The sequence below is a fragment of the Chelonia mydas genome, chromosome 9, assembly GCF_015237465.2.
Source record: "Chelonia mydas isolate rCheMyd1 chromosome 9, rCheMyd1.pri.v2, whole genome shotgun sequence".
NCBI lineage: Eukaryota > Metazoa > Chordata > Testudines > Cheloniidae > Chelonia > Chelonia mydas.
Window position 1 is genome coordinate 47714573 of NC_057855.1, and position 16841 is coordinate 47731413.

A 16841-nucleotide genomic window follows, 5' to 3' on the forward strand; every position below is an offset into this window, starting at 1 on the left:
CCTTCCTAGGTAGTGAGGCTATGTCAATATTGCTGAAATTCAGGAGCCTCATTCTGATGTTTCTTTCTAGTTAAGTAAAAATTGTCTATTTTTGAAGAGATGGGCCAAAAGATTTCAGAAAAGAGGCTTGTAGTTCTGTGAACTTTGAAGTAACTGGATGCTGTAGTTTTTGAACAAAAGAGGTACAGAATTTCCACACATCATACAAAATTTCTGTAAAATGATATTTTAACTGTTTATTTTTCTAGGAACGTTTGCTAGATACCATAACACCCCCAAAATACCCAGAACCCTTTAGGAGTACTTTCCAAGTTTTGTTTTTTTACATCAGGCCATTGTTTCAGTTCTAGAGAGGTTTTAATGTCCTACCAAAGGTAAAATCCAGCTCCATTCCTTACAGTGGAGCCATTATTAGTCCTTCTAGAAGATTCCCTTAGGTTTGGTGGTTTTTTTAAACTTTTTATTAAGGCAAAGTTATAATAGAAAATTAACATACTATTTCATATATTATTTATTCAGGATCAGGTTAATATTTAATGAACCTGGCTAAACAGTCTGGTTTGCTGGCTGAAGAGCCCTCCTCTTTTGAGTACGCTTGATAGGGTGACCAAAAATTTCTACATATCTGTCCTATTTTTGGCACTTCTCTTGTGTACATACTTGGTGGGAGAGTTTTTCCATTACAAGGACAATCCATATTTTACTATACCTTAGTGCCATTGTAGGAGGGGGAATCACATTTTTTCCAATAATGTTCAATACAAAGTCAAGTTGCTAACAATAAAAAATGAAGTAATTTGCCTTTCTGTTTAAAATGTACATTTTTTACTGTAGCTTTTAAGTAAGCAGGTCAGAGGATCTCTAGGAAGCCAGCATTTAGTCATAAGATGAATCTTTTTAATAATTTCCATCCTAAACTATCTAATTCCTGGACACAATCACCAAATGTGCAAGTACATTCCGCTTTCCCTGCAACTCCTTCAACTAAGTGCTTTCCTAGTAACAAAAATTTGATGGATCTTAACTGGAGTCAAATGTCATCTGTACAGTATTTTTTGAAACAATTTCTTTAAGAAGTACACAAATTGAGGACATATATCAATATGTGTTTAACTACTTATGCTAAACAATCTGTTCCATCTTGTATTAGCTGTGACACGGAGTAAGCTTCCCAGACCTGAAGAGTAGTTAAGTGTAAGCCCGAAACTTGTTTCTCTCACCAACAGAAGTTGGTCCAATAAAAGATATTACCTCACCCACCTTGTCTCTCAGATTTATCATAGTTTATTTTGAAACCTTGATACCTGCCCAGATTCCCAAGTCTCTTGTTCTATAATTTTTAATGAGGATTCTGACTCCTGCAAATATAATAAGACATCATCGGCAAAAAAAGCTATTTTGTGATCTAATCCAGCAGATGTTTTGATATCCTTTACAAAGAGCCTATTTCTCACATTTATTTCATATGGCGCCATTGCCAAAGCAAACTACAGAAAGGATAGTGGGCAATGCCTAGACAAATTAAAATGAGGGGATTGATGACCATTAACCAAAGCAGACATTAGAAGATGAACATGTAGGGCTGATATGCCCCTATAAAACTGGCTTCCAAAACCAAGATACTCCAACTCCAGTGAGTCAAAGGCTTTGTCAGCATACAAAGAAAGCAGCACATAGGAAGAATTGCTAGAATTAAAATTATAGATCATATTCAGAGTTCTTCTGATGTTGTCAGATAGATGTGCTGCCAGCAAGGAACCCAGATAGGTCAGGGTGAACATATTTGAGCAAGATAACACTGTCTTTTTTCTAGCACTTTATCATAAACTTTAGCAGGCACATTAATTAAAGAAATACGTCTACATGATACATAACTGGTAAGAATTTTTCCGTCTTTAGGAATAACCATGCCTCTTTCCATGAATCTGGAAATTCATTCCCTGCACTGTAGCATTAAACAATTCAGTTAAAATACGGATCAGCACTTGCCTTAGAGCTCTATAATATTCCCCAGCAATCCAATCAGGATCTGGAGCTTTCTTGGATTTTAAATTCTTAATTACATCTGCAACTTCCCCTGCAGCAATTTGCCTATCAGGAGCTGCCACATCATCCTCTGAGATCTGAGAAGTGTGTAACTATCTCAGTGATTTATTTATAAGTTCAGGATTTGGATGTTAAGTGTACAAAGTGTGGAAAAACTTAACACTTGTTTCAGAGATCTAGTTGATACCAGTTACTAAATCTCCCTTTTTTTTTCTTTGAGTTACTGCACATGTCGATCCTACTATGGTGTTTATGTGCCCCAGCACAGGAGTTTGGAACAGTTTCATTAGCAATGACTAGTGGGGTTGCACATGCACCCTGCATGCCCTCATGACCCTCTCCCCCAAGGGCAAACCCAGTCTCTTTGCATCTCATAACCTGGATAATAGCTGGATGTCTACAATAGACATGGAGTGTTCTTCAGAGGTGCAGAGCATTCTTCTTCAGAGTAGGAAATTATCCACTAGGACTATCTACACTGCCAAATGGAAACATTTTTCTTTATTGGCAAAGTCTACAGGTTATACTCCATGTCGATATTCTATTCCAATAATATTAGATTATCTCTTATTTTTACAGCACTAAGAACTATATGTTTTGTCAGTCAAAATCCATTTGGCAACAATATCTGCATTTCATCCTCCAGTAGTGGGAGATACAATTTTCTCTCATCTGTCAGTGAATAGATTTATGAAAGGGTTTGTCCACATTTTTCCTCCTGTGAGAAAAATTGCTCCAACATGGGACTTCTGTTTAGTGCTGTCTTCACATATGAACCCTTTGCACCTTTATGAGATTGTCCAATTTATCCACTATCATTGATATATACTTCAGATGTGAAAAGGTTGCTGTTATGGCTCTATACATAAAACATCAAGACTTTTCATTGCTGATGGTAGTAAATGAAAAGGGATGGCTGTTTCATCACAGACACTTACAAAATGTGTATCGGATTGTATTAAAACTTCTTATATTAGTGAGTCCTCCACCAAATATCTAAACTGACTCCACCAGAGTGCAAGCTGCATCAATAGCATCTTAAGTTGGGTTCCAGGATTGGAAGTATGTAGAGCAACTCCCTGGCCTTCACTTCATATATTTGTGAAACATTATTAGTTAGTAACCACTTCAAGATACGATGCTAGTTTTGGAAGAACTATTTTAAAATCTCTTTTCACATAACTACTAGCTTCCCACTCCTTAAAGATGACTACTAGCTAATTACCATACGTATGATCCACAGTAACTCAAAAAAGAAAGAATGGATACTTATCTGATAGTAACTATGGTTCTTCGGGATCTTCTGCACGTGGATCCCATGACTTGCCCTCTGTCCCCACAGCTCAGAGTCTTATAAATGAGGATTTTGGGCAGTAAAGGAACTGACTGATGGTTGGGGTTGCTGTGCCTTTTATGCCCTTGGGGGAGGTGGGGCTTAAGGGCATTCAGGGTGCATGCATGACCCCTATTGGACACTGACTGAACAGAAGTCAGCTGTATATACAGATAATAGATTTCCAAAGGGGTCCACACCACCATTCGAAATTTCCAAAGAGGTCTGCATCTCCATTTGAAATTTTTTAGGGGTCCACAAATGAAAAAAAGGTTGAGAACCACTGGTTTAATGCACTAAGATGTGTAAGGCACTCTGTTAGTATGGTGATGGGGGCAGGATAAGGACCTGAACTAAATTAGAAAGTCTGCCATTAGTCTGTGTAAACTTCTGTTGCATCAGTGGAATCTCTGCTATGAACTGAGGATTGCATTGACGCTGTTCTTCTAGTCCCAGCTCTCAGGCTATAATTAAAACACAATAAATCCTTTTTACAGAATGAGTTTGAAACTCTGCCTCAGGTTTTTTCCTCGGGAAATGACTACAGTAAAAGCTGTTTTATCTGGCATGTTGGAGGAATTGGGGGGGTGCCAGTAAGTGAAAAATGCCGGTTAAGTGAGAGGGAGGGCGTTTGGGTGTAGGAAGGGGTGCAGGGCTGTGGGTTGGGGCACCCCAACTCCCTCCCAGAGCCCACATTCCGCACCCCCTCCTGCGCCCCAAACCCCTGCAGGCCCTGCGCCAACCAGACTATAAACCGGACTTTCAATAAAGATCAGAAATGCTGGTTTATAGAGCATTCCGTTTGGTGAAGTGCCGGATAAAACAGCTTTTACTGTTCTACTGTAGGAGGTTGTTTGTGTGAGTATTAATACTGTGATGTTGCTTAATGCAGTCAGACAAGTCTTGCTGATTTCTTAGTACTACCCAATGGTTATTTAAAATGTCCATTATTATTATTTTACATTGAAATCAAGAGTCTAGGCACAAAATAGTGATTGTGGCATCATGAATCAGTTCAAATGTCAACATAAGATACTGTGTAACTATTAATTGTCCTCACCATGCAAAGAGAGAAGCTTATTTGTATTGCTGAATCCATGATGAATATGCTTTCATTTCCAGGGAGAAGAAGCAGATGATGATGATATATACAATGTGCTTTCCACTTTGAAGAGATTAACTTCTTTTCATAAGTATGTGATTTTACTTGGATCAGCTTTGTCTAATGATGATATATAATGTTAGCCAATAAAAGATGATACTCAAAGTTGGGAAAGATGGGGAAAACGATGTGCTAAAATAGGAAAAACAATCTGAGTACCAGGAGACATACAGCAACAAGGAGGGCTTTGATTCAGCAAAGTACTTATACACATGCTTAAGTCCAATTGAAATCAATGCCTTATAACTATTTTGGTTGGGCGTGTGATGTTTTTATTGAAATAGTTATGCTGTAAAACCCTCTAGGTGACTTTTACTGGTAGAGTTTATTCTCCAGTCTTCACAGCATTAGCCCTCTCTCTGTCCACGTCAGCTGGGGGCAGAACAGAGCTTTGCTCTGAGCCAAGGCTTAAGACCAAACCTTCAGAAGAACTCTCCAGAATTTTCTGCCTCCGAAAGTTGCACAGCAGACTGAAGGACTCTCTTTGTGTCAGAGCTTTCATAGGATTTTTAAAAGACTTTTAACTAAAATGTCAGTTTCTTCATTGGTTTGGAGGTTTTTCTCCTCAAAACTGCAGAACTAAAAAAAAAAAGTGGCTTTCTGAAGAGGATCTGAATGACAGCACTTTGCCTCCCTTTCCCCCAGTGACAGCAGGCCACAGGAAAAGACCTGATTCCCAGCTAGCTTGTGAGAGAAATCCATGCTGAGACAGTTGAGCAAGGCTCTATGAAAGTTCTCTTCAGTGAAACCAGGCCAGAATCAGTGTCAGGAATTGAGCATTCTTTAAAGCCCTACTACCTGTCCCGTAAGTCCTAATCCCTCAGCCTGCAGAGGAGGTAGGTAGCGAATCCAGCCAGCATGTAGGCAAGGTCTGTGCTGAGATGACGACAAAGCATCCCCTTTTCCATAAGCTGCTTTACCTGCAAGGTTTTAGCAGCCATGAAAGGTGCCAGTGCCTGAGACCTCACTGATACCAGTGAATCACTTGTCTCCAGTGGCACTGGCTCAGTCCTCATTCTGTGCAGTTAGTTCAGCGTGGATCCAGCAGCAGGGAGCATGGTCTGGTGTGATTCACATCCCCTTCCTTGTGTGGTGGACCTACATCCTCTCCCCAGCCTCCAGGGATCACATAGGAGGTCATAAAGTATCTACTGTTTTCTGTAGGGCAACATGCAGGATACATGCCTGCAGACTGTCTTTTCAGTCTCCTCAGTAATGCCCTCTCTCTCACAGGGCCCTTCCCCCTTTCTCTCAGGGGTTTGACACAAGGACTAGTGAAGGATATTGCTCATAATCAGCTCCAAATGGGATAGCACAAACTCTTAAAATCTCTCAGGAGAGTGTATCCCCTCTAGATTCTCTAGTCTAAAGAAAAGGAGAGTTCTCTGAAACAGGGGTTTTGAGCAAGATACCTCAGACTTTCAATTAAGCTTTCCAGAGTTCAGCACAAATTGGAGGAGGAGGGAGTTTGACTTCACAGGTAAGTTTTTAGAAAATGAAATACTGGAGGGGGAAAAAGGGTAAAGTTGGGGAAAAGCTGTGTAATTCTTCCTCACCTGGTTCATGCAAGACTAATTAAGGTGGAGTGAGAATTCCCAATCAAGACTTACTTATACCCACATTCTAAAGGGTGTTCTGTATTCTGGCTAAGGTTAAGCCTGCTGTAGAATACTTTGTAAAATGCATAGTCATACCAGCTGAGAGAGTATTCCTGCCAGACAGGAGTATAAGATTAACACTCAGATCAAACTTGGATGCAGTAGCAGCGGCCCTGAGAGTATTGGCTGCAGTCTCTTATTGGGGAGGTCTGTGCTCAACTTGGAGGCCATTGTGAGCATCCACAAAAAAAAAAAAAAAAAAAAAAAAAAATCTATTTTAAACAAGATTTCCCTAGCAGGGTTTTCAGGACTGATGCTTCACCTGACTCTGATTTGCTGTGTATTCAAACCTCACAAAAATACATCCTGGGGGCAACTATAGCTCCACTTGAAGAAACTAGACTTGCAGGCTAACATCTGGTGTCCTTCCAGATATTTTGTTGGTAGACTTGTAGGATTGAATCTCAAAGCAGTCAGTAAGGAAAAGAAAGCCTCCTCCTTCTTCCAGTGAGAGAATCTTAAAACTTCCTTATCTCAGCAAGTATTTCCTCTGTAGCCACTGCTCTTCCAGGTTCTACTATAGAGATTACACATTAGGAGGAAGCCATTGCTACATTTCCTGAGGCTTGGAAGATCTAGGCTGGACTCTCTCGAAAACTGTCCAACTCCAAAAACTTCTCTCTGATTTTGAGTGTACCATGTCTTCGGCGATCCCCCGCACCTCCTTGGGGTGTTTCAGTTAAGGCTGTCATCTGGGAGTGAACCACATCCGAAAATGGGGGCTTGAGGTAATCAGAAGATGAAGACTGAGTTCTGTGGAGAGAAAGATTTTTGGAAAGGACACAAGATTCTTTGTGGTTCAAAAGAAACAATAGCATGCAGCCCACTTCAGATCTCAGGTCCCTCAACAAATGCATAAGGAAATCAGTATTCCAGGTAGAAATATTGAAATCCATCATTAAAGAATTTTCTTCCCAAGTCTTCAGAATATGAAAATAAATCCCTAGAAATGTACTGAAGATATGATCAGGGAGAATTACACACAGATATAAAATCATAGGACTGGAAGGGACCTCAAGAGGTCATCTAGTCCAGTCCCCTGCACTCATGGCAGGACTAAGCATTATCTAGCCCATTCTTGACAGGTGTTTGTCTAACCTGCTCTTAAAAATCTCCAATGATGAAGATTCTACAACCTCCCTAGGCAATTTATTCCAGTGCTTAATTACCCTGACAGGAAGTTTTTCCTAATGTCCAACGTAAACCTCCCTTGCTGCAACTTAAGCCCATTGCTTCTTGTCCTATCCTCAGAGGTTAAGAAAAACAATTTTTCTCCCTCCTCCTTGTAAAAAACCTTTTACGTATTTGAAAACTGTTATCATGTCCCCTCTCAGTCTTCTCTTTTCCAGACTTAACAAACTGAATTTTTTCAATCTTCCCCCATAGGTCATGTTTTCTAGGCCTTTAATAATTTTTGTCGCTCTTCTCTGGACACTCTTCAGTTTGTTCACATCTTTCCTGAAATGTGGTGTCCAGAACCGGACACAATACTCCAGTTGAGGCCTAATCAGCACGGAGTAGAGTGTTAGTTTCTGCCCCAACAAGAGGCATTTTCAATACAAAGTATTCCCTTTTTGGACTTGTAAGTTCTACTCAAATGCTATATCATCCCTCCCTTCAAGTGAAAGGGATGTCTGAATGACATTCTCATATTACACAGAGTCCAGTAGCCATTGCTAAAAGCCTTCAGAAACATGGCTTTGAGCAAACAAGTGTAAGGGCCAGTTACAACCTTCACAAAACTCCAGCATCTAAGTTATCATCCAGCACAATCTTTATTTCAGAAGGGAGATGGCAGAAGATAGTGTCTGATTTGCCAAACATTAGCATATCTCTCCTAAGATGAGAGTTTCTGCCTGAGCTTCTGGGGTTGTTGGTTTCATATGTGGATAACCCAGCCCAATTCTTACTTCTCTTCAAGCCAGCAAATCAGTATATAAAGATCTTGGTCCAAATCCAGAACTAGTATCCCTTGGTGAATTCATTCTTAATATTATTTAACAACTACCTGATGTCAGGCCCAAAGAAGCTGGCCAGCAAAACAGATACCAACAGACTCCATGTAGGGGATACTCATGGCCCCCACAAGGAGACATGGAATATAACCTGTCTCATGCTAAGGCCCATCAAACTCACATCTCCATTTCCAGTAGATGACTCTTCAAAATCATGGTCTGTATGTAACTGCTAAAAAGAAAACATTCAGCACTGCTTAGGGAAGTAGCTTTGTTCGTGTCTTGAATAGAAGCTGTCGCTCTGTTCTTCAGGGTTCTACAGCAAAAAGTGTAGTCAGTCAGCTGGCTCAGCAAGACACACTTAGAAACAAAGGATTGCAGTCTAGATCAGCTAGCCTTTCAGTGTATCACAGGACAATTGAAAGCCTATTGATTAACCTATTTGCATCCAAGTCCAGCTAGAAAAGCAAAAGAGGTAAAACATTAGGAAGAGACATTCAAAAGCAGAGGCAGTGATCCCCTTATCTCAGAAGTGAGCTAAAGGGCTTTCTTTATGCCTTTCCTCCTCTACCCCCCAAGCCCCTGAGAATAAAGATGATGGTGAAGGAACAGACCACAGTGATTAAAATCACCTTGTTAACTCTTGAGTCTTAGTTCTCCGACAGATATAACTGTAACCTCCTCTCAAACTTGCAGCATGCACACACCCACACACACCAGGGATCTGTCATGAACCAATAGTCCGTGCTACCTAACCCATCAGCTGGGAAGCTGAGAGGAAGCAAGTACAGCTACTCATTGTAAGAAAGTGATTAACATCTTCCCAGCATCTTAGAGGAAATTCAAAATTATGTATATGTATCATCTGATGTTGAGATATCAGTCTAATATGGGATACACATCAAGCCAAAGTCAGCTGAAGCAAAGGACATTCTGGTGTTTTTACAACATAGCCTGACCATGGGGCTCAAGGCCAACACTTTTTGGAAAGACAAGTCAGTGACTGCAGGAATGTAGCACTGTAAGAAACCTATAAGAATCCTTCATCATCACATAACAGATATCTGAGGACCACCAACTTTATCAGTTTTCTGGCATAGGAACAGAAGAATGGCCATAGTGGGTCAGAACAGTGGTCCATCTAGCCCAGTTTCCTGTCTTCTGATGCTTCAAAAAGAATGAACAGAACAGGACAATTGTCAAGTGATCCATCCCCTGTCATCCAGTCCCAGCATCTGGCAGTCAGAGGCTTAGGGACACCCAGAACATGGAGTTGCATCTCTGACCATCTAGGCGAATAGCTATTGATGGACCTATCCTCCGTGAAGTTATCTAATTCTTTTTTTATCCCAGTTATATTTTTGGCCTTCACAACATCCCCTGGCAACAAGTTCCAAAGGTTGACTGTGCACTGTGAAGAATGACTTCCTTTTGTTCATTTTAAACCTGCTGCCTATTAATTTTATTGGGTGACCCCTGTTTTTGTGTTATGTGAGGGATAAATAATACTTTCGTATTCACTTCCTCCATACCATTTGTGATCTTATATACCTCTATCATACCACCCTGTAGTCATCTCTTTTCCAGACTGAAGAGTCCCAGTTTTCTTAATGTCTCCTCATATCGAAGCTGTTCCATACTCCTAATCATTTTTGTTGCCTTTTGTTGTACCTTTTCCATTTTTAATATATCTTTTTTTTAGATGGGGCAACCAGAACTGCCCGCAGTATTCAAGGTGTGGACATACCATGGATGTATATAGTGACATTATGATATTTACTGGCTTATTATCTGTCCCTTTCCTAATGGTTCCTAACATTCTGTTAGCTTCTTTGACTGCCGCTGCACATTGAGCAGATGTTTCCTGAGTATTATCCACAATGACTCTAAGATCTTTTCCTTGAGTGGTAACAGCTAATTTAAACCCCATCATTTTGTGCATAGAGTTGGGATTATATTTTCCAATATGCATTACTTTGCATTTATCAACATTTAATTTGGTCTGCCATTTTATTGCCCCATCACCCAGTTTTATGCGATCCCTTTGTAACTTTTCAGTCTGCTTTGGACTTAACTATCTTGAGTAATTTTGTATCACTGCAAACTTTGCTACCTCAGTATTTATCCCTTTTTCCAAATAATTTATGTATATGTTGAACAGCACTGGTCCCAGTAGAGATTCCTGGGAGACCCCGCTGTTTACCTTTCTCCATTCTGAGAACTGACCATTTATTCCTACCTTTGTTTTCTTATCTTTTAACCAGTTACTGATCCATGAGAGGACCCTCCCTCTTATCCCATGACTACTTAATTTGCTTAAGAACCTTTAGTGAGGGACCTTTTCAAAGGCTTTCTGAAAGTCCAAGTACAGTACATTCACTGAATCACCCTTGTCCACATGTTTGTTGACCCTCAAAGAATTCTAATAGATTGGTGAGGCATGATTTCCCTTTACAAAAGCCATATTGACTCTTCCACAACAAATCGTGTTCATCTATGTGTCTGATAATTCTGTTCTTTACTATAGTTTCAGCCTTTTCGCCTCGTGCTGAAATTAGGCTTACCAGCCTGTAATTGCTAGGTTTGCCTCTGGAGCCTTTTTTTAAAATTGAGGTCACATTTGCTATCTTCCAGTCATCTGGTATAGACACTGATTTAAGTGATAGATTACATACCACAGTTAGTAGTTCTGCAGTTTCATATTTGAGTTCTTTCCGAACTCTTGCGTAAATACCATCTGGTTCTGGTAACTTGTTATTGTTTAATTTATCATTTTTTCCCCAGAACTTCCTCTGTTGACACCTGAATTTGGGACAGTTCCTCAGATTTGTCACCTAAAAAGAATGGCTCAGATGTAGGAATCTCCCACACATCCTCTGCAGTGAAGACCAATGCAAAGAATTCATTTAGCTTCTCCACAATGGCCTTGTCTTACTTGAGTGCTCCCTTAGCACCTCAATCGTCCAGTGGCCCCACTGACATGTTTGGCAGGCTTTCTGCTTCTGATGCACTTAAAAAAAAAACAACTGTTTCTTTTGAGTTTTTTGCTAGTTGCTCTTCAAATTCTTTTTTGGCCTAACTAATTATACCTTTTCATTTGATTTGTTAGAGTTTGTGCGACTTTCTATTTTCCTCAATAGATTTTGACTTCGTTTTTAAAGGATGCCTTTTTGCCTCTAACTGCCTCTTTTACTCTGTTGTTTACTCATGATGACATTTTTCTGACCTCCTTACTGTGTTTTTTTATTTGGCATATACCTTTCCCTATGTCATTGGTCCCAATATGCAAATTCATAGATTCATAGATATTAAGGTCAGAAGGGACCATTATGATCATCTAGTCTGACCTCCTGCACAATGCAGGCCACAGAATCTCATCCATCCACTCCTGCAATAAACCTCTCACCTATGTCTGAGCTATTGAAGTCCTCAAATCATGGTTTAAAGACTTCAAGGTGCAGAGAATCCTCCAGCAGGTGACCCATGCTACAGAGGAAGGCGAAAAACCCCCAGGGCCTCTTCCAATCTGCCCTGGTAAAAATTCCTTCCCAACCCCAAATATGACGATCAGCTGAACCCTGAGCATGTGGGCAAGGTTCACCAGCCAGATACCCAGGAAAGAATTCTCTGTAGTAACTCAGATCCCACCCCATCTAACATCCCATCACAGGCCATTGGGCCTATTTACCATGAATAGTTAAAGATCAATTAATTGCCAAAATCATGTTATCCCATCATACCATCTCCTCCATAAACTTATCGAGTTTAATCTTGAAGCCAGATAGGTCTTTTGCCCCCACTGCTTCCCTTGAAAGGCTATTCCAGAACTTCACTCCTGTGATGGTTAGAAACCTTCATCTAATTTCAAGTCTAAACTTCCCAATGGCCAGTTTATATCCATTTGTTCTTGTGTCCACATTGGTACTGAGCTTAAATAATTCCTCTCCCTCTCCGGTATTTATCCCTCTGATATACTTACAGAGAGCAATCATATCTCCTCTCAACCTTCTTTTGGTTAGGCTAAACAAGCCAAGCTCCTTGAGTCTCCTTTCATAAGACAGGTTTTCCATTCCTCGGATCATCCTAGTAGCCCTTCTCTGTACCTGTTTCAGTTTGAATTAATCGTTCTTAAACATGGGAGACCAGAACTGCACACAGTATTCCAGATGAGGTCTCACCAGTGCTTTGCATAATGGTACTAACACCTCCTTATCTCTACTGGAAATACCTTGCCTGATGCATCCCAAGACCGCATTAGCTTTTTTCACGGCCATATCACATTGGCGGCCCATAGTCATCCTGTGGTCAACCAATACTCCAAGGTCCTTCTCCTTCTCCATTACTTCTAATTGATGCGTCCCCAGCTTATAACTAAAATTCTTGTTATTAATCCCTAAATGCATGACCTTACACTTCTCACTATTAAATTTCATCCTATTGCTATTACTCCAGTTTACAAGGTCATCCAGATCCTCCTGTATGATATCCCGGTCCTTCTCTAAATTGGCAATACCTCCCAGCTTTATATCATCCGCAAACTTTATTAGCACACTCCCACTTTTTGTGCCGAGGTCAGTAATAAAAAGATTAAATAAGATTGGTCCCAAAACCAATCCCTGAGGAACTCCACTGGTAACCTCCCTCCAGCCTGACAGTTCACCTTTCAGTATGACCCGCTGCAGTCTCCCCTTTAACCAATTCCTTACCCACCTTTCAGTTTTCATATTGATCCCCATCTTTTCCAGTTTAACTAATAATTCCCCATGTGGCACTGTATCAAACGCCTTACTGAAATCTAGGTAAATTAGATCCACTGCGTTTCCTGTGTCTAAAAAATCTGTTACTTTCTCAAAGAAGGAGATCAGGTTGGTTTGGCACGATCTACCTTTTGTAAAACCATGTTGTATTTTGTCCCATTTACCATTGACATCAATGTCCTTAACTTTCTCCTTCAAAATTTTTTCCAAGACCTTGCATACTACAGATGTCAAACTAACAGGCCTGTAGTTACCCGGATCACTTTTTTCCCTTTCTTAAAAATAGGAACTATGTTAGCAATTCTCCAGTCATATGGTACAACCCCTGAGTTTAGATTCATTAAAAATTCTTGCTAATGGGCTTGCAATTTCATGTGCCAATTCCTTTAATATTCTTGGATGAAGATTATCTGGGCCCCCCGGTTTAGTCCCATTAAGCTGTTCAAGTTTCACTTCCACCTCAGATATGGTAATACCTACTTCCATATCCTCATTCCCATTTGTCATGCTACCATTATGCCTAAGATCCTCGTTAAAGACTGAGGCAAAGTATTTGTTTAGATATTGGGCCATGCCTAGATTATCCTTAACCTCCACTCCATCCTCAGTGTTTAGCGGTCCCACTTCTTCTTTCTTCGTTTTTTCTTATTATTTATATGCCTATAGAACCTTTTTACTATTGGCTTTAATTCCCTTTGCAAGGTCCAACTCTACTTGACTTTTAGCCTTTCTCACTTTATATCTATTCCCAGTCTATATCTGGGAAGTTAAAGTCTCCCATGATCACGCAGTTTCCATTAGTATTTACTTCATTAAAAACATTAAAGAGGGCTCTATCCATATCCAGATTAGATCCCGGCGGTCTATAGCACACCCCAAGCATTATCACAGGGGAGGCTCCAGTAGTTTTCTTCCCCAGTGTGATTTTTGCCTAGAGGGACTCTGTCTTATCCATTCCATTGCTTCTTACTTCTGTACATTCTACCTCATCATTGATATACAATGCTACTCCACCACCTTTACCTTTATTTCTGTCTTTCCTGAACAGCACATACCCTTCAATACCTGTAGTCCAGTCATGACTACTATTCCACCATGTTTCTGTTATCCCTATAATATCTGGTTTCACTTCCTGCACCAGTAGCTCTAGTTCCTCCATTTTGTTACCTAGGCTCCTCGCATTTGTCTACAAACATCTTAATTTTTGCTGTTTGGCCTCGCTCACATTCTTTACCCATTTAGACATGGCCATTCTACAGCCAGTATGACCTATTAGACTGGTATCCACACTGCCCTTCCTCCTTATGTCCATTCTCCTACCCACGGCTGAATCTTTTCTTACTTTGTTTTCTTCCCTCTCAATGCTAAAATCTGGCATAGAGATTACCTGGACATCTCCCAACCATCTCCCCCAAATTCCTAGTTTAAAGCTCTCTTAATCAGTTGTGCCAGCCTCCATCCTAGAAGTCTTTTTCCTTTCCTACTCAGATGAAGTCCATCCCGAGAGAACTGTCCTCTGTCCATGAATGCCTCCCAGTGGCCATACATCCCAAAGCCCTCCTTATAGCACCACTGCCTGAGCCATCTGTTGATAGTCATAATCTTGTCACACCTTTGTTGTCCTTCATGATCTTAATCTGTGGGCTGCAGGTCCTAACAACAGCACCTTTCAGCTTCATAGTTGGTATGTCTTCTTCTCACTGAAAGCGTCTTGCCTGCTCACCACCTTCTTGCCCCAAGTGGGGGTTGAAGCTTAGTGTGCTCTCAGTGAAACCTCAGTTTACATGTTCTATGATACACAGTTGTACTATGAACTAAACATGCTTTCATCTCTAAGGTCATCTCAATTTTCCTCATATAATAGGAAATTGTATTGTTACCCTACTGGCTGAATCCATACATTCTAAGGAAGCAGAAATGCATAAGTTGGGTGTGAACAGAGCCTACAATGGAATAAAGGTGCATATAGCAGAGGCATTCAAAGCCTCCAGTACAACTGCCATTACCAATATAAAAAGAGGAGTGGTCTTGTGGACAGAGAAATACACTCTTTTATAGATTCCGAGACCAGAAGGGACCATAGTAATCACCTAGTGTGACCTCCTGTATAGCAAGGCCAGAGAAATTCCCCAAAATAATTCCTACAGCATGTCTTTGAAAAACATCCAATCTTGATTTAAACATTGTCAGTGATAGAGACTCCACCATGACCCCTTGGTAAGTTGTTCCAGTGGTTAATTACCCTCACTGTTAAAAATTTGTCTTATTTCCAGTCTGAATTTTTCTAGCTTCAACTTTCAGCCATTGAATCATGTTATAGCTGTCTCTGCTAGACTGAAGAGCCTGTTATTAAATATTTGTTCCCCCGGTAGATACTGATATACTATGAGCAAGTCACCCCTTAACCTTCTCTTTGTTAAACAAAATAGGTTGAGCTGTATTTCACTAGAAGGCATGTTTCTAATCCTTTAAACATTCTTGTGGTTCTTCTCTGAATTCTCTCCAATTTATCTACATCCTTCTTGCACTGGGGGTATCGGACACAGCATTCCAGCAGCGCTCACACCAGTGTCAAGTATAGAGGTAAAATAACCTCTTTACTCTTACTCGAGATTCTCTTATTTATGTGTCTCAGGATTTCATTAGTTCATTTGGACACAGCATCACACTGGAGCTCCTGTTCAGCTGATTATCCATCACAACCCCCAAATCTTTTTCAGAATCACTGCCTCCCAGAATAGTGTCCCCTATTCTGTAAGTATGCCCTACTTCTTTGTCCCTAGATGTATACATTTACGTTCAGCTTAATTGAAACACATATTGTTTGCTTGTACCCAGTTTACCAAGTGATGCAGATCTCTATGAATCAGTGATCTGTCCCCTTATTTACCACACCCCCAATTTCTGTGTCATTGCAAACTTTTGAGGAGGGCCTGTAAAGTTTATACATGGCCTTAAATCCTCAGTTTTCCGTTGACATCCTCTCCCTGCTAATGCAGCATTTGGTAGAAGGGTGTTTCAGAACAGGGTGCCCCAGTAACCCTGAAATGTCTTTTCAGTTCTTCATACATAAATTGAATCTTCCCTCCCTAGGGATGATTTACTGCTTTCTGCATCCCACTGTAAAGACTGTCTGACATGGAGGGAACTAAGAGGGAAAATTCTGTCTTATTAATGAATTTTCATTCTTCAGTACCCTCTGTGTCAGACAGTCTGACCCTCCCTCAGAGTATTGCATTATGACCAGGTTTTCTTCTGGCTGTTGTTCATTGGTTAACTAGTTTGGAAGGGAAGAGGGTGTTCCTCCAGGAAGTCCCAAAATTTCATGTCAAAACTCTTCTGCAAATAGTTTGAATTGAATAGTACTTTTAAACTTTTGTATAGTTAGTACTTTTCCAGCTTTGGAGGTTATCGTTCTGGAGAATTTTTCCTGAGGGGCGGACCTAAGCCCAGGCATAGAGCAAAGATCTGGTCTGCCTTCAGTTGCCATGGAAACAGAGAACACCCCCTGTGAAGACTGTCTGTCATTGAGGGTCCTAGAATGAAAATTCATAAACAAGACAGAATTTTTATTTTCTCCTTCCCTACAGAAATAAACTGTTTCAGCATGACTGCATCTACATTAGGAGGTTGTGTACCGCTTTAACTCTGTTGGTATTATTCAAATGGTACAACTTTTGTGTGGACAAGTCTTTGTGCTTTGTTGAATCAGGGTCAGTGTACACAACAAGATTATTCAGAGACAGTAACCTGGGGGCCTAGAATTTATATAATACACATCTTATTGTCATGGAGCCAAGCCTACCTGAAATTCAACTTTTATGTGCGAGGGTTTGTTGTTTTTTTTGTCTTTAGGGTCTTCTACAATTCTGCTATTCAAGAGCTTTTAATTAAATGACAATATGAGTGGTTACAAACCAATAGCAGAGA

The 16841-nt window shown here is 40.4% G+C and overlaps 1 protein-coding gene across 4 annotated transcripts in view; it reads left to right on the top strand.

The window, feature by feature from the left end:
- The window catches only part of STAG1 (stromal antigen 1), a 365202-nt gene that overhangs the window by 246523 nt on the left and 101838 nt on the right, over positions 1-16841 (top strand). For all 4 annotated transcript variants that reach the window (XM_037909148.2, XM_037909146.2, XM_043521994.1 and 1 more), the window contains one exon: positions 4502-4572. In XM_037909148.2, the coding sequence (XP_037765076.1) occupies positions 4502-4572 (71 nt within the window). The remainder of the gene's footprint in view (positions 1-4501; positions 4573-16841) is intronic.